The sequence below is a fragment of the Amblyraja radiata genome, chromosome 29 (genome assembly GCF_010909765.2).
Source record: "Amblyraja radiata isolate CabotCenter1 chromosome 29, sAmbRad1.1.pri, whole genome shotgun sequence".
NCBI lineage: Eukaryota > Metazoa > Chordata > Chondrichthyes > Rajiformes > Rajidae > Amblyraja > Amblyraja radiata.
Window position 1 is genome coordinate 20,122,218 of NC_045984.1, and position 27,525 is coordinate 20,149,742.

Here is a 27,525-nt window from a genome sequence, read left to right on the forward strand (position 1 = left end):
TCATCATCATACACATAGAACACCGTAGCCTTCTTCAACCAATGAGTAGGATGCAACAAATTATATCTCTGGAGACATACGTATTTAATAAATAACCCATTTCATTCCTTGGCGTTAATTCTTAGTTGCTGTCCTGGAGACTGTGTGTGCAAGAAGGAACTGCAGATGCTGGAAAATCGAAGGTAGACAAAATTGCTGGAGAAACTCAGCGGGTGCGGCAGCATCTATGGAGCGAAGGAAATAGTCAACGTTTCGGGCCTAAACCCTTCTTCAGACTGATGCAGGGGGGGGGGGGGGAGGCGGGAAGAAGAAAGGAAGAGCCAGAGGGCTGAGGGAGAGCTGAGAAGGGGAGGAGACAGCAAGGGCTACCGGAAATTGGAGGTTAACGTTCAGGCCACCGGGATGCAGACTGCCCAAGCGGAATGCGAGGTGCTGCTCCTCCAGTTTCTGGTGGTGCTCACTCTGGCAATGGAGGAGGCCCAGGGCAGAAAGGTCGGATTCAGAATGGGAGGGGGAGTTGAAGTACTGAGCCACAGGGAGATCAGGTTGGTTAATGCGTACCGAGCGGAGGTGTTCGGCGAAACGATCGCCAAGCCTACGCTTGGTCTCACTGATGTAGATCAGCTGACATCTAGAGCAGCGGATGCAATAGATGAGGTTGGAGGAGGTGCAGGTAAACCTCTGTCGCACCTGAAACGACTGTTGGGTCCTTGAATGGAGTCGAGGGGGGATGTAAAGAGACACGCGTAGCATCTCTTGCGGTTGCAAGGGAAAGTGCCCGGGGAGGGGGTGGTGCGGGTGGGAAGGGAAGAATTGACCAGGGAGTTACGGAGGGAGTGGTCTTTGCAGAAAACAGACATGGGGGGAGATGGGAAGATGTGGCGAGTGGTGGGGTCACGTTGGAGGTGGCAAAAATGACGGAGGACTATTTGTTGTATGTGACGGCTAGTGTGGTAGAAGGTGAGGACGAGGGGGACTCTGCCCTTGTTCCGAGTGGGGGGGGGGGATGGGGAGAGAGAGCAGTGTTGCGTGGTATTGAAGAGACCGTGGTGAGAGCCTCATCTATGGTAGGGGAGGGGAACCCCCTTTCCCTGAAGAATTAGGACATTTTCATTGCCCTGAACCAGACTGTGTGTGGAACATGGGTGATTGAAGCCATCAACAATGGTACTCCTCAAGGTGATTTATCCACAAAGGGAGCTCCTATTCACAAATACAGCAACTTCGGGTGCCAGACAGCCACTTTAAGGGCGAGGTGTTGAGATTTACACCTCAGGGCAGTGTCACACCACCAAATATGTGAAAGTGTGACACAAAGTGCTGGAGTAACTCAGCAGATCATGCAGCATGCAGACCTCCGACACGCAACGTCACCTATCCATGCTCTTCAGAGATGCCGCCTGAGCCGGTGAGAGACTCCAGCATTTTGTGTCTTTTTCTGTACACCAGCATTGGCAGTTTCTTGTTTGCACAAGCAAAATTGTGAATTAGTAGTGTGGAATTATTGTAGGCACAAAAAGCTGGAGTAACTCAGCTGGAGAGAAGGAATGGGTGACGTTTCGGGGGCTGGTCAGAGATAAGGGAAACGAGAGATTTAGACTTTGATGTGGAAAGATAAAGAACAATAAATGAAAGATATGCAAAAAAGTAACGAAGGACCATTGTAAGCTGGTTGTAGGGTGAAAATGAGAAGCTAGTGTGACTTGGGTGAGGGAGGGATAGGGAGGGATAGAGAGAGAGAGAGAGAGAGAGAGATAGAGAGGGAATGCCGGGCTACCTGAAGTGAGATAAATCAATCTTAATACCACTGGGTGGTAAGCTGCCCAAGCAAAATATGAGATGCTGTTCCTCCATTTGGCGTTTAGCCTAACTCTGACAATGGAGGAGACCGAGGACAGAAAGCTCTGTGTAGGAATGGGAAGGAGAATTAAAGTGCGCTCAGGCGGGCTGAGTGAAGGTGTTCCGCTAAACGAACACCAGTCTGTGTTTGGTCTTGCCGATGTATAAGAGTCCAAATCTTGAACAACGGATACAGTAGATGAGGTTGGAGGAGGTGCAAGTGAACCTCTGCCTCACCTGAAAGGACTGTCGGGGTCCCTGGACAGAGTCAAGGGAGGAGGTATAGCGACATGTGTTGCATCTTCTGCGGTTGCAGGGAAATGTACCTGGGGATGGGGTGGGAAGGGTGGGAAGGGATGAGTTAACCAGGGATTTAGAGGGGTCTCTACGGAAGGGTGTGGAGATGGGAAAATATGGCTAGTGGTGGGATTCAGTTGGAGGTGGCGGAAGAACACAACTAGAAGTAGAATATTTGGCCCTTGCATCTGCACCATCATTCAATTAGATCATGGCTGTGAGTTTAATTCAGCACAATTTCTTGCACAAATCCATATTCCCTAATTCCCTTAATATCCAAAAGCTTTTTAGCCTCTGTTCTAAAGATACTCCGTAAATGAGACTTCACTGCCCTCATGGACAGATAATTACAAAGATTTATTATGCTGGGAGTTTATTGGCCTGGTCTGCCTCATCTCTTCTCAAACAACCCTCCCCAGTCCCCGGAATCAATTTGGTGAACCTAATCTGCACTTCCTCTATTACGAGCACAATCTACAGATGGTGGTGACATCAGATGTGTACTCTAGTAGTAGTGTTCCCTATATAATTGCAGCTAGATGTCTTATTCTTGTAAGTATATGAATCCTCTTGCAATAAACACCAACATACTGTTGATTTTATTGGCACAAGGAACTGCAGATGATGGTTTTCAAAAAAAAAAGTCTAAGTGCAAAGTTGTGAATGTAGCCCAGACCATCAAGCTAACCAACCTCCCTTCCATTGACTCCATCTACACTTCACACTGCCTCAGCAAGCCCACCAGAATAATCAAGGATGAGTCTCACCCCAGTCAATCCTTTTTCCCATCAGTCAAGAGGCACAAAAGGGTGAGTATGTATACCTGCAGATTCAGGGACAGTTTCTTCATGGCAGTTATTAGGCAATTGAACCATCCTATCACCAACTAGAATGTGGTTCTGACCTACCATCAACCTCATTCAAACCCTCGGACAATCTTTGATCTGACTTTACTGGACTTTATCTTGCACTAAACTTTATTCCCTTATTTTATATCTGTATACTGAGGATGGCTTGATTATAATCTTGTACAGCCTTTCGGCTGACTGGATAGCATGCAACAAAAATGTTTTTTGGTGTACCTCGGTACACGTGACAATAATAAACTACACTAAAGGTAACGTTTTGGTTTGGTTACTGTTGGTATTATCTGCAAGCTAAGCTTCAGTGATTGCTTTACAAGGATACACAGGTCCTCCTGTACATCACCACTGGGTGCTGCCAGTAATGGCTGCCTCGCCAACAGTCTGTCTGTCCCTTCTCTGTTGTTTCTTTAGTATGTGTTAAATGTATGTTTTGGTGTTCTTTAGCTTGTTTTATGTGGCGGGTGGTGGGGGTTTGGGGGAAACTTTTTAAAATCTCGTACCTCGACGCAGGTGCGATTTTTTTTCCGTATCGTATCTCCGTCCACACTGCGGCCTAACATCGAGGAGTTGGCGGCCTTTGCTGGAGACCAACTTTGGGAGCTCCAATCGCCGGAGTCTGCAGGACTTAACATCGCGGACTTGCTCGCGATCCCTGTCGGGGATCGACTTTGGGAGCTCCAAATGGGGGAGCCTGCAGACTTTAACATCATGGAGCTCGCATACGCTGGTTAGAGACCGAATTTGGGAGCTCCAAGCCGTGGGAGCTTCGACCGCCCCGATCGTGGGAGCTTCGATCGCCCGGACGAGGGAGCTGCGATCACCGGCTGCGGGAGCTTCGATCACCCCGACTGCGGATGTTTCGACTGCTCCAACCGTGGGAACATAAAGAGGAAGAAGATTAGACTTTATTGTCTTCCATCACAGTGAGGAATGTGGGGAATCCGCTGTGGTGGATGTTTATGTTAACTTTTATGTAGTTGTGTGTCTTGTTACTTTTTTTTTAGTATGGCTGTATGGTAATTCGAATTTCACTGTGCCTTAATTGGTACATGTGGCAATAAACTGACCGTGAAATTTTGAAACATCAACAACTTTCAATCTCTCACCATTAAATAAATACTTTTCTGGGTTTCACTTCTACTAAGGTGGGTAATCTCTCAAATTTGCCACATTATATTCCATTTGCAATGCCGTTGTTAATTTGCAGCTGATCTTTTAGCTTTTGCACAAACTCCTCACGGCCCATACTGGCATTTAACTTTGTAGATTTTACCCTTGAAATTACACTTGGTCTCCTCATCCAGAGATCTCTGCACTGACCTGTAGCTGAACCATTTATTAATTAACCTTCCCTCAATGCCAAGATAGATCTGAAATAGCCTGTTCCCTTGCTGGTTCCTCAACATACTGATAGAGAAAACCATCTCTCTCTTACACATTCCATGAATTCATCTTTACTATTAGAGCTAAGATTGCTTTGAAGAATTACATGCACCTCTAATTACTTGATTTGTACTATGCCCTACAGACAACTCTCACCAATCTCCTTGGTCGTTAATTGTTTCATAGTTGTAGCTCAACTAATTCTATTTCATTTTCTAAGCTAAGATTTGTTATATTATGCCCTATGCCCAGGGTTACTCCTATTTTTCCAGTTTATCCATCTCCTCTAAAAGTTAAATAGAGTATATTTAATTCTCATTCTTGGTCACTTCAGTAAAGGCTATTAGATCATACCTATTTATTTTCTGGCATTAAAAATTGAGTAGAAATATTAACTGCATAGCATACAAAAAATGAAGTAAACGCAGTGAGGCGATAGAACCTTGGCAATTGCAAAATAAATTTTCAGTTATCACATGTTTAGCTGAATTTTTGTAAACGCTTCTGGATAGAAGTGTAAAACACACATACACATATGCTCAAAGATCACCTGTTAAGTCTTGAAGAGCCATCTCTTCCATGAAAGGGCCTTGACTTTCAAAGTGTCTCCTGGTGAGAGAAAAACATTATTTAGTTTCATAGTTCATATGCAACTTTCCCTTTTGCAGATTGTTAATAAAAGGAGAAAATACTTTTAGATTATTTTTTACCCTAAACACTCAATTTTTTCAGCGGAAGGGGCCTCCTTCTTACTAATTTTGAGATTCAGTTCCAGTTACAACAGCATTGCAAGAGTACACAATCCGATGCTTGCATAGATAACCCAACTTGAATGACTAGTTAGTGACTAGATTGGACCATATAACCAAATGAAAAACTCTAAACCAATTGGATGCAGATCAAGAATCAAACTTGGGACCTAGCAACTCCACGCAGTGCCTCCTTTGCACAAATTGTCTAAGGTTTTAAATGCTTGCGTAAGAATTCTGTAATCAGTCATTTGGGAGCACATTATTGAAATAGTTATCCATAAGCTTGGTCAAATGGCTCCACAGGGAGGCACTCTTTGCAAAATCTGAACTGATTCAATCAAATATAAAAAGTGTTCAAATACAATCTCTTGACCTTCTCTTGTAGACATAGCACAGATGATCCCCACTTTACCGCCAATTGGGTTATGAAATTAGTTATTACAGAATTCACAAACCACCCAAATATTTGAGACACAATATTTTTTTTCCTCATTGAATTTCTGATGCACATGCAGATGGAGTTTCTTCCTATGGAAATTGACTATTTCTAGGAACACAACCTAGGAAAGAGCAATAGAAATCAGGAAAGGGCCAAAACTTTGATCTTGTGTCTTCTGTTCCACGATTTAGTGGCATGTTCGAGAATTACTATGGGTACAAGGGTGTGGCGGTTACGACAAGAGACTAACAGCCTGGAATGCTGGATATATTTAAACAACTAGAATACAGTCACAACACAAAGCCATTGTTAGACCAAACCACAAATACTTGGTGTCTCTGGGCAGCACAGTAGTCAGTGACCCAGCAAGAAAGCATGTTTCTCCCCACAATTTAAAAGGCCCAATGAACCTCTTGTAGGATTGAAAGACAAGCATGACAGGCACTGGACACATGCACTCACGAGTTATGGGGTAGAAATATGTTGGTTGTTACATTGACTTCACTGGAACAAAATATCAGGAGAAAGTACAATACACTACTGGCGATCCCAGCATTATGGGGGTGGGGGGAACTACAATACAGGGATCACATCACCTGTGCACAATGCAGAAAGTATCTCAAAACACTTCCTCTGGCAGCTTGTTCTATATTCCCACCATGCTCGGTGTGAAGAGGTTCATATCACATCTTTCCCTTCTCACTTACACCAATGCCCTCTAGTTCTTGATTCACCTGCCCTGGGAAAATTACATGACTATGTGCCTCGTGATTTTATACATCTCTCTGAGATCACCCCTCAGTCTACTACGGTCCAAATATACATCCTATCTTGCCCAGCCTCACCTTACTACTCAGTGCCTTGAGTCCTGGCACCATCCTTGTACATCTTCTCTGCATTCTTTCCAGTTTAACGGCATATTTCCTATAGCAGGGTGACCAAAACTGAACACAAAAGTGCAGCCTCACCGATGTCTTGTGCAATTGCAAATGCTGTACAATTGTGACTTATAATGTGGGGATCAACGTAACATTGCACTGGTGAAACAGTTAAGAATGGCACAGTTCAGTATTGGTATTGGCTTATGATTGTCATGTGTACAGAGATGCACTTCTTGAGGAACCTTTTTAAAAACAACAAAAAGCATTGAACATTTTTGAATTGAGTTCAGATAGTTGAGAATTTTTATACAGAGGGTGTTAAGTGCCTGGGGTGCACTGCCGGGAGTGGTGGTTGAGGCAGATACGCTAGTGGAATTGAAGACACTTTTGGATAGGCATATGGATATGCAGGAAATGGAGGGATATGGATTATGCGGTGGCAGATGGGAATTGGTTTTGGCACCATATTCAGTACAGATATTGTGGGCCGAAGGGCCTGTTCTTACGCTGTACTGTTCTATGTTGTTCTTATTCAAAACTGTTGAGGTTGCTGAAACACGAGGTGATGGGCAAGATTAATAAGAGTTTCTGGATTGTAGAAACAGAAAGAACATTGTAAATTCAAAAAAGAAAACTGGTAATAAGCTGTGAATATATTAGACCAGAGAAGGCAAGTGCCAAGTGCATGGCCGTTCTTAGTTGGTGGAGCGATTTGTCTGGTTAATTCCGATAACGAACGAGACTCCCACATGCTAAATAGTTACGCGACCCCCGAGTGCCTATTTCCTTCGCTCCATAGATGCTGCTGCACCCGCTGAGTTTCCCCAGCAATTTTGTGTACCTGCCAAGTGATTTTGTCAGGTTCTACTTATGTGCCATGTACAACTGACTGCCGGAAACTTAAATGGTGCACATATATTGGTAGAAAGGATGGATTTGGAAATATTAGTCCATCCTTTCTGCTTGTGATCTGGACTCTGTGAACTCCAATACTGAGAGTTCAGAAATGCACTGCGTGCCTTGAATGCAGTCTCATCACAAATGATTGGAACATTCAGAGATAATAAAGGATAAAGATAAATCACAAGATTTCTGCAGTTTGCAAGATGGATGAGCCCACAGAGCATGCTCAGGAGCATCTTACTTTCAGAATGTGGAACAAAGCCACACAGACCAGTGACGAAATAGGCTTATCCCCGCACCGTGCAAAATCAGGCCATTTCAACCAGTAGAATAGTCAGGATGGTGGAGTTAAATATACGAGCACAAGAAACAGGAGCAACTCTGCAGACCATAACTGTCTGCCATTCACAGCTCACAGGTGACACTACCACAGAACATTTTCCCGACCCCCACCATGCCCCTCGATTCGGCCAAAACCACTCAGATGCACTTCACAATAGAGCATTTGCAGTGCAGAACTCCATAGATTCGACGTTCTCATGAATGCAGTTACAAAAAATGTGCATAAAATCACTGTCACAGGAATATGGTCAAACAGTTTGATTGACAGGGAAAAAGAATCAAACATTTCCACTCCTGCCGTGCTCTAACACGGTCATTATATAGATGTTCCACTGCTGGAGAAGTATAAAATATGGGAACGCAAAAACAAAGCCAAACTGTTCTTGAGAACTTGGGAAATGCTTCTTCAAAAACAGTGGAAGATATCTGAATTCAAACCCACCAAACGCTGCTGTTAATTGAATTATAGATCAGGGATTGAAAGTGTTTTTTCAAGTTGTGAGGAAGAAAGGGACTGAAGCCAAAGTTTAAGGGCCTGTCCCGCTTAGCCGAACAGCCGAAAAATAGGCTGTCGCCACATGGTCACGACGTGACGCCTGTATTGTCGTGAGCGGTCTCCTCAAGAGTTGTTACTTATTTCTTGTCGCCGCTGGATTTTGAAATGTTCAAAACCTCCCAGCGACAAAGGGCTTGACATTGCCTGTCTTCTCCTGTGGTAGGTGCTGTCGTAGGTTGTCGCCAGGTGACGTTGGTTGTCGCCGGGTCATGACCTCGGTGAATTCCATTGGCAACAACCTACGTCATCCTACGTCAACCGGCAACAGTTCCAGCGTCAAGAGGAGTATTCAGTTGTCTTCGTTTGTCACCGACAGGGTCATAGCTTGTCGCCGGTGGAGGTAGGTTGACTTCAGGTGTCGCAAGTTGTGGCCTGTGTGGTTGAAAGATATCGTAGGTGAGGTCGTATGTGGATGTCCCAAGTCGCGAGGAATTGTGTCGCCGGTTGATGTAGCTTGTCGTCGACTAGGTGGTCGCTTGTTGTGGGGTGGGTGCATTTCCGGCGTCACGCCGCAACAGTGACTGTCGCCACAGTTGGCTAAAAAATCGCCTAAGTGGGATAGGCCCTTAAAGCATGGGATAAGGATACAGGATATCATAACCTCAATGAATGACAGAGGAGCCTCTAAGAACTTACCATCCTCCTACCTTTTCAATGAAGATTCAATTGTGATATGAGGCGGTTTGTTGGAACAGATTGGGACAAGCCTTTGAAGGAAAATTAATTTTATCTTGAAGGAAGATTTAAATATAACTTTGTAAAAAGCACCATGAAATGCCTGTTATTTACTTCCAGTGACACAGAGGTTGCAAGACAGAGGATATTTCCACAGTGATTTGGAATAGAACTATGGGCTTGGTTACTTTGCAGATATTGGAGGAGCAACTTGGATACTTGACCAACAATCCAGAAATGAGATTTGAATCACAGTTATAGAACTTATATTTTATTAATATGGAAATTAAAAATATGACAATTTACTATTAGTAATGCAATTAGTAAATTATAACACAAAACAGGATTGTCCTAAAATCCCATCTCGTTCACAACAGGGAAGAAAACCGGCCATCCTTGCATATACGGCTCATTTGTGATTTCGACCTGCAGTAATTATTCTAGAATGCCCTCTGATGCAGCCCAACAACCTAAAGATAGGATCAAAACCTGAAGTCTTGTCACATCCAGTCATGAATGCAGACAGACAATTAAATTGGTAACCCTTCCATTATTTCCCCCATCAAAAATACCTCGTCCTCAAAGATGACAGGGCCAGCACATGAGCATTTCAGATAAGAAATGTTTGTAATCATATCCTGCCAGAAGTGCCGTGTTGAAGATCCATCTGGGATTATTTTTTTGAGATCCCATCATCACAGTAACTAGCCTGCTGCCAATTTGGTTTACTCCATGTGAAGCTACAGAAAGCATTTAATAAGATGCTGCAAAGGATATTGTGGAAAATAAAGAGCACATGGGGTAGAAAGTCATATAATGGCATGGATAGTAGATTAGGTAACAGGAAATAAAGTAGCCCAAAATGTTTCTTTCTGGTTGGTAAAATATAATGAGTGGTGTGCCACAGGCATTGGTGCTGGGACCTTTTTACAGTTTATGTAAATGGCTTGGATAAAGGCACTCTTGGGACAGTCACTAAATTTGCTGACAACACAAAATAGATATGAAAGTAAGTTCCATAGAGGGTACTAGAATATTAGAAAGGGATTTAGATAGGTGAAGTGGATAGCCAAAGAACTGGCAATGGGGTCTGTTGTGGGAAAACATACAACAAAGGTCGTGGAATACCAATATGCACGATTTGCAAAAGACTAATATTCTGTGCAGTAAATAATTAGATGAACGAACACTGTTATTGTTTATTGTTTAAATGGAACTGAATACTGAAATAGGAAGGTTATGTTTCAGTCACACAGGATTTGATGAGATCACATCCATAGGACTGCATACAGTATTGGACTCCTTGTTTAGGGAAGGATGTCACTACTTTGGAAGCATTACAAAGAAGTCTTGCTGTACATATCTCAAACGGGCAGATCATTTCATGAGGATAGGCTAAATATCCACAGGAATTAGATGAGTGAGAAGCGACTTGATTGAAACATACTAGATCCATAACAGGGTTGATGTGGCAAGGATGTTTTCTTTAGTGGGAGAATCTGAAACTTGGGGAGACTATTTAAAAATAGAGTAACCATTGACAGAGACAATTGTGAATTGTGAATCTTTGGAAGTCTCCTCCTCAAAAAATGGTGGAAGGAAGATAAATCCATAATAAGCAAAGCAATGAATGGTTAAGTGGTAGGTGGGAATGTGAAATGAGGCTGCAACTAGATCTACAATGATCTCAGTCAATGGAGGAGCGGATTCAAGGGGGCTAGTTTGAGTAGTACTTGTAGTAATTGGTTGTTTCTCTGAGGCAGTGCAAGGTGTAGATGGAGTCAACGTGTGTGGGGCTGGGGGGGGGGGGTTGCGATGGATCACCTGTTGTACTGGTGCATGCTCTGCCTCGATAGCACTGAAAACATATTTGCTGCGCAACTATTTATCACCTTAACAATGTTATTGTCTTTGCATTCTGCTCGCCACCTCTGCACCCTCCATCCCCACTTCAGCTTTATGCCATCTGTAAGCTAAGAGATGTTTTATTTAGTCCCCACATCCAAATCAATGAATATCGTGAATATTCAGGACCCATTTCCCTGAGGCGTAAAATAAAAAACTCACAGTAGCTGGAAATCCAAACTAAAGCAAATATTGGAAATACTCAGAAGGTCAAACTGTATCTGTGGGAAGTCTGACAGTGAGAATTTTGTATGTTTCTCTGAAACTTGAACATGATTTAGACAAGTTGGAAGAAAACCAAAGTTAATGTTTCAGGTGGAAGAATGTTGAGTATTTCTAACAGTTACTGCTCTTTACGTTGATTCATGGGGCACCCTGTACACCAGCCGGAAAAATACCCATTTATTTCTACTCTGTGGTTCATATCTTCCCCCCAATTCTTAATCCATACTGGTTTATTATCTCCAACCCCATGTGCTTCAATTTTGTACACCAACCTTTTGAGCAGACAAAGTATTTTAGTGTATTAATGTCACTTGTACCAAGGTACAGTGAAAACTTTTTTGGTGAGTGCTATCCAATCAGCGAAGACTATACGTCATTACAATGAAGTTGTCCACAGTGTACAGATATAGGATAAAGGGTATAATAAATATATTGCTAACCAGCACAAGTGGGAAATGAAAGTCAAGAGTATGCATGGATCAGTGGGTGAAACAATAGATAACTAGAGTACATTGATACAATAGAGGCTTATTTTATGAATATATATATATATATAATGAAAAAAATCTATTTGTAAATATCCTGAGGCTTTGCTCAGATTCAGGATCCTAGATTATCATTCTACTACCTCACTCTCCATTTTAAGGAAGAATTGTATCACTTTGTTCTCCAGTCAGTTTCTCAACATAGTGATCTAACCAGCACAATATTACAGCCAATTTGGTTTAAACAATCTATGTGCAAACCAGTCACCCATGTTGTACCCTTCTTCATCCTTCAATTCTTAATCCATTCTGGTTTATTATCTCCAATCCCATGTCTTCAATTTCCTGTTTACTCCATCCCCGACAGTATTTACTATTACTATCTAGGGTCCTTGATACCCCTCAACAGACCTGAAAATCAGTATTTTGCTGAGGAAATCAGTGTTTTTATGCAGTGCCATTTTGCTGAAAAATGTTGTTTTTTATGTCATACTCATGTAAGAGTACAAGAATGCATAACTTTGCTACCAACTGACATGTCTTCTGCACACCTTACTTGACAGTGCATTAATTGCCATCTCTTTGTATAGTGCTGTTTGAACGGCTGCTTCCTGCTTTTAGCACCAGATGATGATGTAGAAGCCATTTTGGAAGCCTCCCACTCCCTCCCTCGCTCCCTCCATCCCTCCCTCCTTTTTTCTCCCTCCCTCTCTTATTCCTTCCCTTCCTCTCTCTCTCTCTCCCCTCTCCATCCCTCCCTCACTCCCCCTTGAGCCCATCCACTGTTCTGTAAAATCAAGGCCAATCCCAATGTAACTGCAATCCCACTGGTAACCTTTCACCACTAGGTTTATCCAGAATTCTACCACTGCCTGAAAAATAATCAATGGTTCAACTTCCACTGAGAAAGAGAATTCCAAAGACTCATTGTTATACGAGAATTTTCCTGAACAGTCTGTGACCCAAAGCGCTATGTTTAAAGCACATAGTGCTATGGACCTTAACATATATTTTAGAACCCACAGAGCTTTGTTTAAATACCTACGCATTAAACTGACAGTGCTCTGTTTAAACCTGGAGCAGGACAGGCAGCAGCTCTGGAGAGAAGCGGGTGACGTTTCTGGTTGAGACCCTTCTTCAGACTGAACTGAACTCCATGTTTAAAATCCGTATTTAACAACACAAAATCGTACATCCTCATTCTAATCACATCTCCGTACAAAATACAGAACATCCGTACTACTTGGCAGCTCTGCCTCAAACACTTCAGGTCTTTCTTTGCCCCATCTGTAAAGATATCCCATATGATTTTGCTGAGCCACTGTTCTTTCGCATCATTGCATTCTCCTTCACTAACATGGCCACCCACCTCCTTCAGACTGGAGAAGGGTCTCGACCTGAAACGTCACCCATTCCTTCTCTCCAGAGTTGCTGCCTGTTCCTCCAGAGTTGCTGCCTGTCCCGCTGAGTTACTCCAGCTTCTTGTGTCTATCTTTGATGAGGTAGACAGAGTAGAAATGTCAAATTCTAGAGGGCATTGCTTTAAGGTGAGAGGGGCAAAGTTAAAAGAAGAATGAGGCTTTTTTTTTTACACAACGTAGTAGGTGCCTGGAACTCACTACCACGTGAGGGGGGTAGAAGCAGATATGATAGTAACATTCAAAATGCAATTGAACAGATACATGAACAGGCAGAGAACAGAGGGATATGGGCTGTGCAAGCAGATGGCATTAATTTGAACGGCACGGACACAATGGGGAGAAAGGCCTGTTCTTGCGCTGGACGATTATATTTTGCCCTAACTTCTTGCTCAAGCACCCTTCCCCGACTTTCTGGTTTCACCCCCGCCCCCAGACATCATGAGTCAACCTTTCTCCCCCCCCACCCCCCCCCCCCCAACTCCACACTGCGGACATTAGTCCTGGACATATTCACGAGAAAGATTAACCCTCTACCCTGTCTATGCCTCGTAACTTTGTAAAGATCTATCAGGGAGCTCCTCGGCCTCCAACACTCCAGAGAAAACAATTAAGTTTGTCCCACTTCGCCTTGTTGCTAATACACTCCCAATTCAGACAATATCCCAGTGAACATCTTCTGCACCCTTTCCAAAGCCTTCACATCCTTCTTGTGATGTGGTGACCAGAACTGCAAACAATACTCCAAATCAATTAATCTTTCTTTTCTCCTGTCATCAGGTCCACAAATGGTATTTGTTTGGTGTCTTTTAGTATATACACTAGGCATGCAAAAAATAATTCACAGGCACAAGTGTGATGTACAGCTAATTTTCAGGCCACTTCAAAAAGAAAATGAAATAGCAACCAAATTACAGAAATCCTTTGGATGAAAAGCCTCAATAGTCTAGTCTGTTTCGAGAGGTTAACTGACAGAGCCACTGACAAAGTAAACAAAATGGCTGCACTTAATCCTTTAAGTGCCACAGTAGCCTTCCCGTGTGATGTTTTGGAAACATTGTTCACACATATTAGAGTTTTTATGCTCATCAATTTTAAGTCAACCTGGCCCTGAAGTGATTATTTTTATTCCTCCTAGTAAACTTTGATTACTTCTGCTTTAAAAAAAATGGATGCGCTTTGTAAATCATATTAGCAGGTTTTATTTTTATTTTACCGTATGAAGGAAGAAAACCCCAAACCTTGGATGACGACGACTTGGAAGTGAGCATGCAAAGACAAAAGCTTTCCTCAAAATTGCAGCTCTAGGTACTCTGCAATAACACATTCACCCGTGAGCCACACACAGTAAGCAACCAACTGCTTCAGCAGGTACATTGGTTGGGGACGTTAGAGTGATAAGGGTCAAACCTGGGTAAAACGGGAATAGCTTAGATGGGGCCTCTTGGTCAATATAAACGAGTTGGGCCAAAGGGCCCGTTTCCGTGCTGTGTGATTCTACACTTGTATCTTGGTTGCATGTTAGATACTAATAGAATCCTGCAATTGACAAAACAACTCCCAGAGCTGATCAAAATTTGAACAAGTCAAACAAAAGATTTTTGGGGGAATGATAGAAACTGGCTGTGAAACAAAGAAGAAAGGAAAGGGTAGATAATAAATGCCTCATCTCCATCAATCCATTATCCTTCATCTTAAACATGGAGCATGGCAGGGTAGGGTAGGTTAATGGACCAGCACTCATGCTCTAGACTGCTGTTGCAGAAACACGAGTTTGAATCCCACCAAGGAAGTTCATGAATTTAGATTCAAGATTTTAAACTCAGATTTATATAATTACAAGCCCAGACACTGTTGCCACAGACTACTGTTAAAAATACCTTTGGTTCACTGATGCCATCTTACCTATAGTTGGTCTACATGTAACACCAAACCCAACAAATGTGTTTTACATTTAACTCCTCATTCAGTTCTGGATCAATTAGGGAGGAGTAATAAATGCCAGCAATGCGAGTGAATGAAAAAACATAAATGCATACGGTAATAGGGGATATACAATGAGTAGTGGCGAAAGGGAGACTGGGACAGACTGTGACCAGTGAGTGAGACATGATCAGATTAATGTATAAAGGGATTAGAAAAATGGCATTCTACAATCACTCTTGGATGTAAAACAATCCATATTGTACAAGAGAGTTAAACCTAAAGTTGTTGTAATTGATATCATAAAAGGTACAAATTATACAACAAAATCAGACCCATACTTCCTGAGTCCTGCAGGCCAAGTGGAAATCAGTCAATCTCCCAATGAAATGAGGCATGCAACATTAAAAAGCCATTGCATTCTTTTAATTAATGCCATAAATACCAAATTAAAAAATGTTTACTCTACCCACTTCAACCACGACAGTCACTCGTTGCCACCATTCGGATGTGTAGGTGGTCAATTGGCCTGAACTTGGACATCTCCCTGAAAAACTGCACGGCAGTGACTGCTCTTCTGATCTTTCTTCATATCCTTGCAAACTTTTAATTTCTTTTTAGAGTATTACAGTTGAACCTCCAACATCATTTATGACAAATGATCCCATGAACTATGCGGTGGAAGATAAAAACCCGACTCATTTCAATCTTTTCTGGTTGTCTTCTAATATTTCATTACCATTTAGGAAGTATGTCTCACGGCTTACCTCTCAAATGTTTGGAAAAATCTACTTGGACATTAATTTTTAATCATTAACATTCCCTGATCCATTGAAACGGAGCCATAACATTGTGAGCTTATCATAATACCAGGAACACCATTTGTGTATTGGTGGCTCGAGTATCAATTCCTTGCTCTCTGCTTCCTATTCCACAATCAGAGACTGAGAGGTAAGTTCCAGTATTCCACACAGTATTCTTCGATACTGCTGAAGTAAGAACAAGAGGGGGGCTTACCGTCTCGCAAAACTAATCAGATGAAGCTCAAACTCATTTCGCTGCTTTTCATAACCCTTATCAGAGTTGCTAAACAAAGGTTTATAAACGACCAATGATGACTTTAACTGCCTTTTTTGTGGGGGACAGGGTGAGTTGGGACACGTGCCATGGGGCGGGGGTGAGAGGAGCAGAGAGGATAGATTTTTGGATTTGTGATGCAGCTTCTTGGTATCATCCTGAACAAACTGCCTCTAAATTTGTTCTCTGGTTCTGGTCTCCCCTTACCACAGGAAAGAGCTAATATTTTCCTCATATTAAACAATTCCAATAGATCGTCCCTTAATTATCAACATTCAAGTGATTACAATATTTGAGCATACAATCCATCCTTGTTATTTGTTTCCCAATTCTGTGAGCAAAACACTTCGCAATCTCTATCTTTAAGTCTTGTGCCACAAGTCAGTCAGCAACAAAGAGTGACATCAGCTCACCATGAAAATATAACATATCGACTAAGAGCGTCATAGATATAGCATGAAAACAGGCCCTTTGGCCCATCAAGTCCACGGCAGCCATCCAGCATCCATATATACCAAATCCACGGTAATCACATTTTTTTAAATATTCCCCTTATTCTCATCAACTCTCTCAAGGTTCTATCACTCATTGGCACCAAGGGCAATTTACAGTGGTCACTTAACTCACTAACCTGCTCGTCTTTGGGATGAGAGGGGAAACTGAAGCATCTGGAGGAAACACCATACAGTCACAAGAAGAATGTGCAAACACCACACAGACAGCAGAGATCAGGACTAAACCCGGGTCCCTGGCATGAGGCAGCAGTTCTACTGAGTGCACACTGTGCAGTTTGGAAATCTCTGGCCCACAGCCTCTCAAAGTAATGACACTGCATTGGTGAGCACAGGCCCTGTAGAAGCAGTGGAGTGAACACCTTACAAACTACTTGACTACTTGCAGCTCCTGCCTAGTCTCTAGAACCAAACCAAACCAACCAACCACACCAACCAAAGAACCCCACAAAATAAGAGCAGAGGAATGACATTTTCGACACAGTGGTTGCCCATTTGGAGCACATTCATGGAAGCCTGAGAATTTGGAGTGAAAAGTTCAGGACCACAGCAATTGAGCATCTGCTAATGCGAGATCAATGTAAACCTTGGGAAGGAATTGAAGACAAAAAATAATTTAAAGTGCCAATTGTAAAATCCCATCATTTTTTTAAATTAACTGCGAGCTGTTTATCTTGGAGCTTTCTTAAAAGTTTGCCAGACTTTTGGTTTGGCCAATGCAGTGCAAGAGTTGTGTCTTGCTCCATCTTACATAAATTCAACTTGAGTGAAAGAAAAAAAAGATTATCAAGATAAACTAGAACAAAATGTGGCACCAAGCCAAACATGCAGAAGAGTCACCAGTCTAGTGATCCGCAGTGTACTAAGGTTTCAATTCCTGAGTATTTCTTCTGGGATGAGGTCAGGGAACTATTGATGAGGTTGGGTGGAGAATTGATAAAGGAGAAAGCACAAGTTGGCCAGATCTTATCCACAAGTTGGATAAGATTGTTAAGGGTTTGGCACGCTAGAGGCAGGAAACATGTTCCCGATGTTGGGGGAGTCCAGAACCAGAGGCCACAGTTTAAGAATAAGGAGTAAGCCATTTAGAACGGAGACGAGGAAACACTTTTTCTCAGAGAGTGGTGAGTCTGTGGAATTCTCTGCCTCAGAGGGTAGTGGAGGTGGGTTCTCTGGATGCTTTCAAGAGAGAGCTAGATAGGGCTCTTAAAAATAGCGGAGTCAGGGGATATGGGGAGAAGGCAGGAACGGGGTACTGATTGGGGATGATCAGCCATGATCACATTGAATGGCGGTGCTGGCTCGAAGGGCCGAATGGCCTACTCCTGCACCTATTGTCTAGTGTTTATCTCTTGAGGTGGTGTTTGTGAGCTTGGTAAAACTGCACACTGTTGAATGTAGGTGACATCCATGGTTTAGACAATGATCCCTTGGTCAAGGTTTGACTGCGTTGCCTTGCCACCAGCACATAGTTAAACGGCCCTGGGTTACACGCTACCCAAGGTCAGCTGGCCCAAACGGCCATTTGGGCAAGGTGGGGGATATGGTGGTATTAAGTCAGGTCACACTGGAAAACGACAGCAAGAAAATTGGAGACTGTGACAGTGAGGTCAATTGAGGGAAAAAACATCAAGTGACTGGAAGTGTTAAATCATTCATAAAGTGACACGCAGTGAAACTTGGTTTTCTCACCACTGAGCTTAGGTCTGAGCACCTAAGTTTGGGGGACTCTTATTTTGACGCGGAGGTGGGGCTTCCCGGCGGGGTGTGGGCCGCGGCGAGGGCTCGCCTCACCAAGGGAGGGGCAAAGGAGGCGCGAGACCCGGGACCCCTCGCTGCCCACCCGCCGGGCTCACTGCGGCCTGGTCCCCTCAGCCCGTACCTGGGCCTTCCCGGAGAGCGGCTCCCCAGTGGCGGGGCAGGCAAGGGGAGGGGTGTGGGTGAGACACACGGGTGGTCCCTTTAAATCCACTACAACTTGCTTAAACACTGTGTATCGCACTTACCAGCGATCCGGCGTGTCGACCCAGCCTGGACCCGGCCCGCAGGCGTCCACACACGGCCACCAACAACGGCCCGTCCCCCGCCAGCAGCGGCCGGGAACCGCGGGCACCGACCGAGTAAAGATCCCGGCACTCGAGGTGGACGGGCGCGCGGCGCATGCGCGGGCTCTCCCCTCCCCGCCCACTCCGTCGCCTTAAAGGGACAGAGACGGACACAAAATGCTCAGAGTTACTCAGCGGGACATGCAGCACCTCTGGAGCGAAGGAATGGGTGACATTTCGGGTCGAGACCCTTCTTCAGACTGAGAGTCAGTGGAGAGGGACACCAGAGATGTGGAATGGTAAGGAGTGAAAACGACAGATCGACGTAGACGCTGTTCAAAGAAAACCCGCTAAGTTTCTCCAGCATTTTTGTCTACCAAGGAAAAGTAGAACGCAGGACTCAGTCTGAAGAAGGGCTCGATGGTGTATGACCCGCTGGGTTAATCCAGCATGTTGTGAATATCTTCGGTTTGAATCAACATCTGCAGTTCCTTCCTATACAGAGAATGGTACATCGTTTGCTGAGGGGAGGGCAGCGAGGGAGGGACGGAAAGCAAGGGTTACTTAAAATTAGATAAATCAATAGTTATACCGCTGGGACCGAGGCCGAGCGAGACATGCTGCTCCGCTCCCCAAGGGGTTAGGGAAAGCGAGAGAGTGGGACATGTTGCCCCTCGCTTCCCCTCCCTCCCCCCTCCCTCCGGGGTCGGGACCGCGAGCACTTCTCCGCGCTCTCCGAGGGCAGGGACAGCGCTCTCCTCATGCTCTACCACTCAGGGAAAGAGGAAGCGCCCTCCTGGTCCACCGGGATAGAGAGAGCTCTCCCATCCGGATTTGACAGCGCTCCTCCCGTGCTCCACCCGGGGGAAGAAGGGACCTCTCATTGCACTCTACCCGGGGTAAACAGCGCTCTCTCTGCGCTCCACCACCCGGGGGAACTCATCCTGCGCTCTAACCGGGGAAGACAAATCTCTCCACCCGAGCATATAGACCGCTAGGTAACAACCCGCTCGGTTAAATGCAGAATACTTAAGATTTCTCTTCATATGGAGTCTGCAACAGTTTCAGCACAAACCTCTAACATTTCAAAAGTCACTTTCAAAAGTGAAATGTGCACTCAGTGTGAATTAATCAAACGGATAATAACTTGTGGGCAAAACGGAGGCAGATCATTTGGAGGGTGGGTAACTAAAAATACAGATTTTAAACCGAGCGGACAGTAATCCACAAGGACTACACAGTACTGAAACTGTTCGAGCTGTACATATGCGCGACTTGAGACTCCCTGGACCCCATTTCATTTTGCCTCATCGATTAATTTCCATTTATAACATAAAGTAAGCATTAATGCTACAATACCATACATTTTCCCATGTTATCAGAAAAACAGCCTAGAGCACGTTTTGCAAAGACTTGAGAGTGATTACAGAAAAGACACACACACACACAACTTAGTCAAAAGGAAGCATGGATAGAGAGGATCAAGAAAAGGAATCGCAATAGTCCTGAAGGCATAGCCACCACTGGTATAGCGGTTGGGGTCAGACAGATGCAAGTTATTGGCGTTAGAGGCACAAACAACTTGGAGAGTTGTTTGAGAACTTTCCAGAGATAATTGGCCACAGGTAGAATGTTAAATACAATATCTTCTGGTAAGCAGAAACCATTGCAGATGAAAAATAACAAAGGTGGGGAGGATCTTATATAGGATAGCACATAGATGTAGGATCTTGGATGAGGTTCAAGAAGGTTAGAGATGAAAGCAGTCAAGGCAAGTTAATGATCAAAATATTGAAGGAGGTTTGAACAGTAATAGACTGAGGAAGGTGCAAAGGCAGGATGCAACAGAGATTAAAATGTACAGCTTCTATGTCCAGCAAATATAAATGTAGAGAGTTATTGTAGGGGGGAGGGGGAGGGGGGGGGGGAGTTATGAAGAAGCAGGACTTTTTTCCCCCAGTAAATCAAAAGCATGTTCATTATCCCTTCGGGAATTTCATCAGGCTGAGGATCTTTTGTTCTGCCGATTATTTTTTCCCCTCAGTGAAAGGACCCTTGGGAGAAGGAAACTAAAAGAAAAACCCATGATCAGTTCCACCCCAAAGGTAAGTGCTTGCCTGAGTACTGAGCTGATATGACAGCTGTGACTAAAGCAATCCCACCCTGTCAGATAAAGTGCAAGGATCTGTCACAGCAGCAGGGCAGAGGAAAGAGGATCAGAATAGTGAAGAAAAAAATGAAGCTCTTTCAATCAAATGCTTAACCCAACAAGCAAAACATTTTTTAGTCTAAGTCACGTTGGTAAATTTAAACCCCCAAAAACATTCTCCTGGAATAAACTTTTGCTGAGTTTGCAGATCTCAATCAGAGACAATGTGTCTGTAGGGAGGAAACATCAAAGATTCTCACTCCTGATTAATTCTGAATGATCACTCCAAGGAGATGGTCCATTTTGAATGACAAATGAGCATGTTTTAGATTGCCATGATACCCTCCCCCAAATCCCTGCTGCAAAAATTAAAGCAGACTCGCAAGAATGAAGCCAGAACTGGTGGAATAATGTCTCAATACCAATCTTCGGAAAGTGGTTTATAATTGCTCAATTGGCTTAAAAGTTGAAAAAGCCAATGACTGATAGCAAAGGTGACAGCAAGTCACTGCAGTGATCTGCTATGGGTGGAATGTTTCATTCTGCTGTGGGTGAAATGTTTCATCATCCGAGTCCATATGCTGACCAATGGCCACTATACTCCTCAATGCATAGGGCAGGCGTATGCTTTCCCCACAGTGCGTTACTTCCCCACCAACCTCCATGGCTTTTCTTTCCTATGTCATCCAGCTATTTGCTGCAACGTGACTGAAATCTCTATGTAAGTAGATCCAATTGACCTAGATTCTGCAATTTAAATTGGTTATTGCAACACTATAGTTCATGAGAACAGAAAAGCTTCAACTATCCTGTAGAATTTGATTTCCCAACCTGTAATCCGCCAAGGAATCGATACAGTCCAGGATAGGAGAGCATACATTGTAGCAAAAACAGGTCACATGGCCCTCAAACCTGCTCCCCATTTAGTAAGAACATGGGTGATCAGATCCTGACCTTGGCTCCACGTTCCTGTTGTCCATAATTCTCTATTCCCAAATGTATTTTTGGTCTGGCTCAGCCTTGAGTGAATTTGCTGACTCTGCCTTCGTAGTCCTTGAATTCAGAAACTCAGGAGAAATTTCCCATTTAAATCTGAGCGATGCTCTGAAATCCTAGTCGGCTGCCGCCACCGAGCAGTGGGGTGCAGGAGTCAGGTGAGCGGCCCGCGGTAACTGGTTCATCTCCGCACGCCGCTGGAAGAACATGCTTCTACTCCCCGGGTCGGGCGCTGCCTTCTCGACCCCGCTGCTCAGTGGTGGCCGACACGAATTCCAGAGCATCGCCGATGCCTCACATCAGCTCCTGATCCCCCGCCGACTGTCCGGATAATGTGACCGACGTTGGTTGAGCTGAAGATGGGATCCAACCACTCTCACAAAACGCCAGTGGTGCGGCGAGGACGAGGACGTTAAGAACACAGTTCACGCAACGCAAACTTTAGGTCATTTGTTCCTTACGCACGCGGAAATCCCCGCTCCCATCCATTCCAACCATGGCACAAAAGTCTAATTTGTAGGAAGTCTGAAGGAGGGTCTTCTATCCAGAGGTCCGCGGACGGGAGTGTTGGATGGGAGCGGCAGCTGATTAGGGACGAGACGCAGGTCTGCACCCATGCAGCGGCACGGCTGCCGAGAGTGTTTATCCCAAGTGACCCATGACCTGTGCATGCGCAGTCGGAATACCGAACTCGCTTATACTCAATAATTGCCCGTCATTTCACCTGCCGACATGTTCATGTATAATTGATATCAATCCAAATCAGCCATACCCTACCAGACCATCACACAAACCAACCTCCCTTCCATAGACTCTATTAACATTTCACACTGCCTCAGCAAAGCCACCAGCATAATCAAGGACGAGACTCACCCCAGTAACTCCCTCTTCTACTCTCTCCCATCAGGCATGAGGAAGTGTGAAAACACACACCTCCAGATTCAGAAACAGTTTCTTCCCAGCTGTTGTCAGGCAATTGAATCATCCTAGCAACAACTAGAGAGCGGTCCTGAGCTATTTATCTCACTGGAGACCCTTGGACTATCCTTAATCGGACTTTACTGGATTTTATCTTGCATTAAACGTTATTCCCTTTATCCCTGTATTCCCTTTATTATGTATCTGTACACTGTGGATATTTAAATTGCAATCATGTATAGTCTTTCTAATGACTGGTTAGCAATGCAATAAAAGCTTTTCACTGTACCTCAGTGCACATGACAATAAACTAAACTAAACCATGTCTTGCCAATCAAGTGTTATCCAGATGCTTCCTCAATTGGTCTCTACCATATTCCTTAGTTTCTTCTCTATATAACATTTACATTATACCACTCCATCTAATTTCACTGTAATATCATATACACTTAACAGTTTATGCTTTATTTCTCGACATTACTGATTAAAGTTTAAAAAAATCAAAATACTTTGAATTTAAAACGTACGGGTTGGAAACGGGTGCGTTGGGGGAACAGACCCAACGGGTCTGCACTTGGTCCAGTACTTATTAAAAGTCTCATCTTGTACGTGTGTATATGTGGTTTTCTTTACATCATCGCAAAATACTGCGGGGTAACAATTACATTTTACATATTCTGATTGACATATTTTCCCCTCTTAGGCCGAGAACCCCTTCACTGAACATTTTACGCTTTATTTCTCGACTTATTACTGATTAAAAGTAAGTAGGAAGTTTTAAAACATCAAAAGACGTTGAATTTAAAACAACCAGCTTTCACTGATGACGTCACAATGGCTCGGCTTGCAGTGATCAGCTTCGTTGAAGATTTAATCCTACATTTCACGTTATTCGCGATTAAAGTTTTAAAATTGCCAACTTTAACAAGATATGTACATATTCTGATTCACATTTCCCCGCCCTAGGCAGAGATCACCTTCCCTGAACATTTTATGCTTTATTTCTCGACTTATTACTGATTAAAGTTTTAAAAAAATCAAAATACTTTGAATTTAAAACGACCAACTTCAACTGATGACGTCACAATGGCTCAGGCTTTTCACCTCACAGGAGGGTGAATTGCTATTGCAACAGGCAGGGCAAGTGCAATTGGGGGCTACGGGTACGGAACGGGTGAATTGGGGGAACAGACCCAATGGGTCTGCGCTTGGTCTAGTAAACAAATAAAATCTGATACCCACTCACAGAGCTAATGGGATGTGTGAACAATAACTTGGCCAAAGCAGTATTTTATTGGAGTGAACAAGTCAAAGCTAAAGAAAGCAAAATATGCAATTGAACTGAACTGCTTTGAGGAAAACTGTGGATATGCAAGACGTCAGAATTAAGGACAGAGATTCTTTGGTGGGGTGGGGAGGAATTTGGACTGAAAGGTTATTAAACTCATACCGGACGAGGAAGCATTTGAAGTTAGGAAGAAAATTTTAAAATTGAGGCTTAGCTAATTTGAGGATCTGAGTCAACACCATAGGCCAGCCATGCAGAGGAAGTGAGTGAAAGTGGAAATGTGGATTAACATTCGGGGAGAGCTCTTTTTAAGGTTACATATGGCAGAAGATGGAAGTTGGCCAGATGTGTGTTGAAGTAAATCAAGCTAGAGATAACAGAGGCATTGATGAGACTTTCAACAGCAGTTAGGCAGGGAGAGACAAAGGCCATGTTTCAGGGATCGAAGGGAAAGCAGAATTGAAAAATTGGCAATCCTAAACAAGATATTTTAATTATTTTTCTAAACAGAAATAAAATAGGAATTTAACATTTTACTTTTAAATACTGTGTATAAAATTGCTTTCAGAACCTAGCCAGAACCGGAAAAATTGAAACAGAAATTGGAATGAGCACACCTTTTATATATTTGTGCAAAGCTTGCAAATGAAAGCAAGTTGCATAGCATGTCTTGGAGCATCTCTCTGCAACACCTTTGTGGACTGATAGACACAAAATGCTGGAGTAACTCAGTGGGACAGGCTGCATCTCTGGAGAAAAGGAATGAGTGACGTTTCGGGTCGAGACTCCATTCCTTCTCTCCAGAGATGCTGCCTGTCCCACTGAGTTACTCCAGCATTTTGTGTCTATCTTAGATTTAAACCAGCATCTGCAGTTCTTTCCTACACACCTTTGTTGGCTGGATGCTTTGTCGAGAGAACTAGGAGGCGAGTCCTCCTGGCCACGTATCAATAGTATAGTATACCTTACCTTATCACCCCCATCTTTGGTTACTATCTCCACTCCTTACCCACACACCTGACTCATCTACCATTCAACACTTCCTCACTAGATCCACCTATCACCTTTCAGGTCTTACCCCACCCCTTCCCTCACCTCTTTCTACCGGCTGTCTGCCCTCTACTCCACTCATCTGAAGCAGGGTCCCGACCTGAAAGGCCGTCTGTACTCTCCCTCCATTGATGCTGCCTGACCTGCTGAGTTCCTGCTGCAGTTTGTTTCTATGCTAGAAATACTCAGCAGTTCAGTCAGCACACCGTGTAGAAAGAAAAGGTTAACGTTTAATGTTGATGACATTTCATCAGAATTGGGCAAAGTTAGATATAGTCAACATGAGGCAGTGAAGTGGGTGATATAGAGAGAACTAAACTTGTGAAATAATGGAAAGTGGGTAACGAAGGCAGATATTGCAATATATGAAACACCGAAAGGTAACTTGCAGATAAAGCAAGCATTGCGGAAGCCAAAGAGCACGTCGGTCTTTACTGTCAGAGGGTCAGAGTACAACAGCAAGTCATTCCAAACATGTACTGAGCAGTTTGTTTTACACACAGTGAGTTATTAGAGTTTGAAATGCACAATCAAGGTTGCTATAGGAGGCAAATTCAATTGCAGCATTAGGGGAGCTCGATCGGTACTTCAAAAATAGTTGCAAGGCTCGGGAGTGGGCCAAGTGCCCTTGTAATGAAGGCCAAATGGCCTCCTTTTACACCATGAAATTTTGTTGAAATTGTGAAATCACATCCATTTGGTGAGAGCCTATCAAGAATATTGTCATAGATTATATAGCACGGGAACATGCCCAAGCTGACCAAGATGCTCCATCAACGCTATTCATGTACCTGGTCGTGTCTTTTACATGTTGTTTTAGTATCTGTGCCTCAACTACTTCGTTTGGCAGCTTGTTCCATATACCCACCTCTATGTGGAAAAAGTTGCCCCTCAGATCTAGCGTTTTATTTATTTTCTCAAGAAAGGACATATTTGTTTTTGAGATTATATGCTGCAGAGTTGTCCACTGAGGAGGGATTGATTATCACTCGCCTTTATTGAATTTAAGTTTGAGAGGTGACTTTGACATCATGGGGCTGTGGTCTGTGGAGCTTCTAGCCGCAGGCGTGGCCTTACTATCCGAAGCCTGGGATCCCTTGCCGGGGATCACAGGAGAAGAGCTCCGACTGCCAGCCTGCGGCCTATAACATTCTAAAGCCGTGGTCTGCGGAGCTTCTGGCCGCGGGTGCGGCGTGGCCTTACCATCTGGAGCCTGGGATCCCTCGCCAGGGATCGCCGGAGAAGAGCTCCGACCGCCAGCCTGCGGCCTATAACATCCTGAAGCCGTGGTCTCTGGTAGGAAAGTGCCAATTTGGGACCTCCAAGCCGCGGAGTGTGTTTGACCGTCCCGACGTTGGAGTTTCAATCATCCCGACGAGAGGGCCTGTACATCCGGCCGTCCGTAGAGGCGACTACGGAGGGGTTATGGCCCTGACCACGGGTGAACAAGGAGGACTGGCTGAACTTTGTTGCTTTCCACCACAGTGAAGAATGCTGTGGTGGGTGTTTGTGTTAAATTTTATTGTGAATTGTGTGTTATTTTTAAGTGTATCGCTGCTGGCAAATTGATTTCGCTGCACCTTTGGGTGTATGTGACGAATAAAATTGACTTCGACTTTGACCTTATTCAGACAGATAAGATGCAGATAAAATCTGTGTGTAGGAACTGCAGATGCTGGCAATACCAAAGATAGGCACAGAATGCTGGAATTAATCCACCATTTTCTGTCTATCTTAAATACAGATAACCTGTTTCCTCAGGATGGAGACAGCATATTGATATAGGTCTCAGGTTGAAGGCTCAGCTATTTTGGAGTGTGGAAGAGAAACATCCTTTCACAGAATTGTAAATCTTTGAAACTCTCCATGGGTAGGAAATTAAGTATGCCACATGATTTACCATTGGACTGGGCACGCCACTATTTCCTTTTGGGATAAATATTCTTTAAAAGGTTCTCTTACACTGGACTCTGACAGAATCATGAGCCCGCCAAATTTTTATCATCACCACCCAAAGACTGTAATTGCCTGACGAGAACTGTGTGCATGAACTAGCCCCAACGACTGCCCTGGAAGCCATCGAGTCAAACATGGAAACAGGCTCTTCGGGTCAACGGGTCTGCACAACCATTCACCACCCATTTATGTTAATCCCATTTCATTCTCCCCACATATCCATCAACTACCATTAGATTCTACCACTCAGCCATACACAATCAGCAATTAACAGTGGCCAGTTAACCTACTGACCCACACATATTGGGATGTAGGAGGAGACCAGAGCACCTGGAGGAAACTCATACAGTTGTATGGAGAACATGCAAACTCCATGGACAGGATTTTCCTGGACTCCCCGGAGCCAAGGCAGAGCAACTCTATTGGCCACAAGCTGAGCAATGTATCATTCCCAGAAGTAAGTTATAACTCAGTATTGGAGAATGGCACTTTCTACTGTAGCTGCAAAACTACACCTTCACCAGTGTTAATCTAACCAGGGAATAGCAGGTGAAAGTCCAATCAAGGGTACCCGGACATGGCGCCGAGGGACGAGAAGCCGAAGCAAAGAAGTGGAAGCCAAATAACCGAATGGAAACAAAGCCG

General features: G+C 43.9%; 1 protein-coding gene across 12 annotated transcripts in view; it reads right to left on the reverse strand.

Annotated features, from left to right (window-relative positions):
- gatad2a (GATA zinc finger domain containing 2A) overlaps positions 1-27,525 on the reverse strand; it is a 105,809-nt gene that overhangs the window by 60,531 nt on the left and 17,753 nt on the right. For 11 of the 12 annotated variants that reach the window (XM_033046813.1, XM_033046809.1, XM_033046805.1 and 8 more), the window contains one exon: positions 4,936-4,994. In XM_033046813.1, the coding sequence (XP_032902704.1) occupies positions 4,936-4,966 (31 nt within the window). In that variant the 5' untranslated portion in view covers positions 4,967-4,994. Of the gene's footprint in view, positions 1-4,935; positions 4,995-18,484; positions 18,630-27,525 lie in introns of those variants that run through there. The other variant, XM_033046810.1, reaches the window with a different exon arrangement.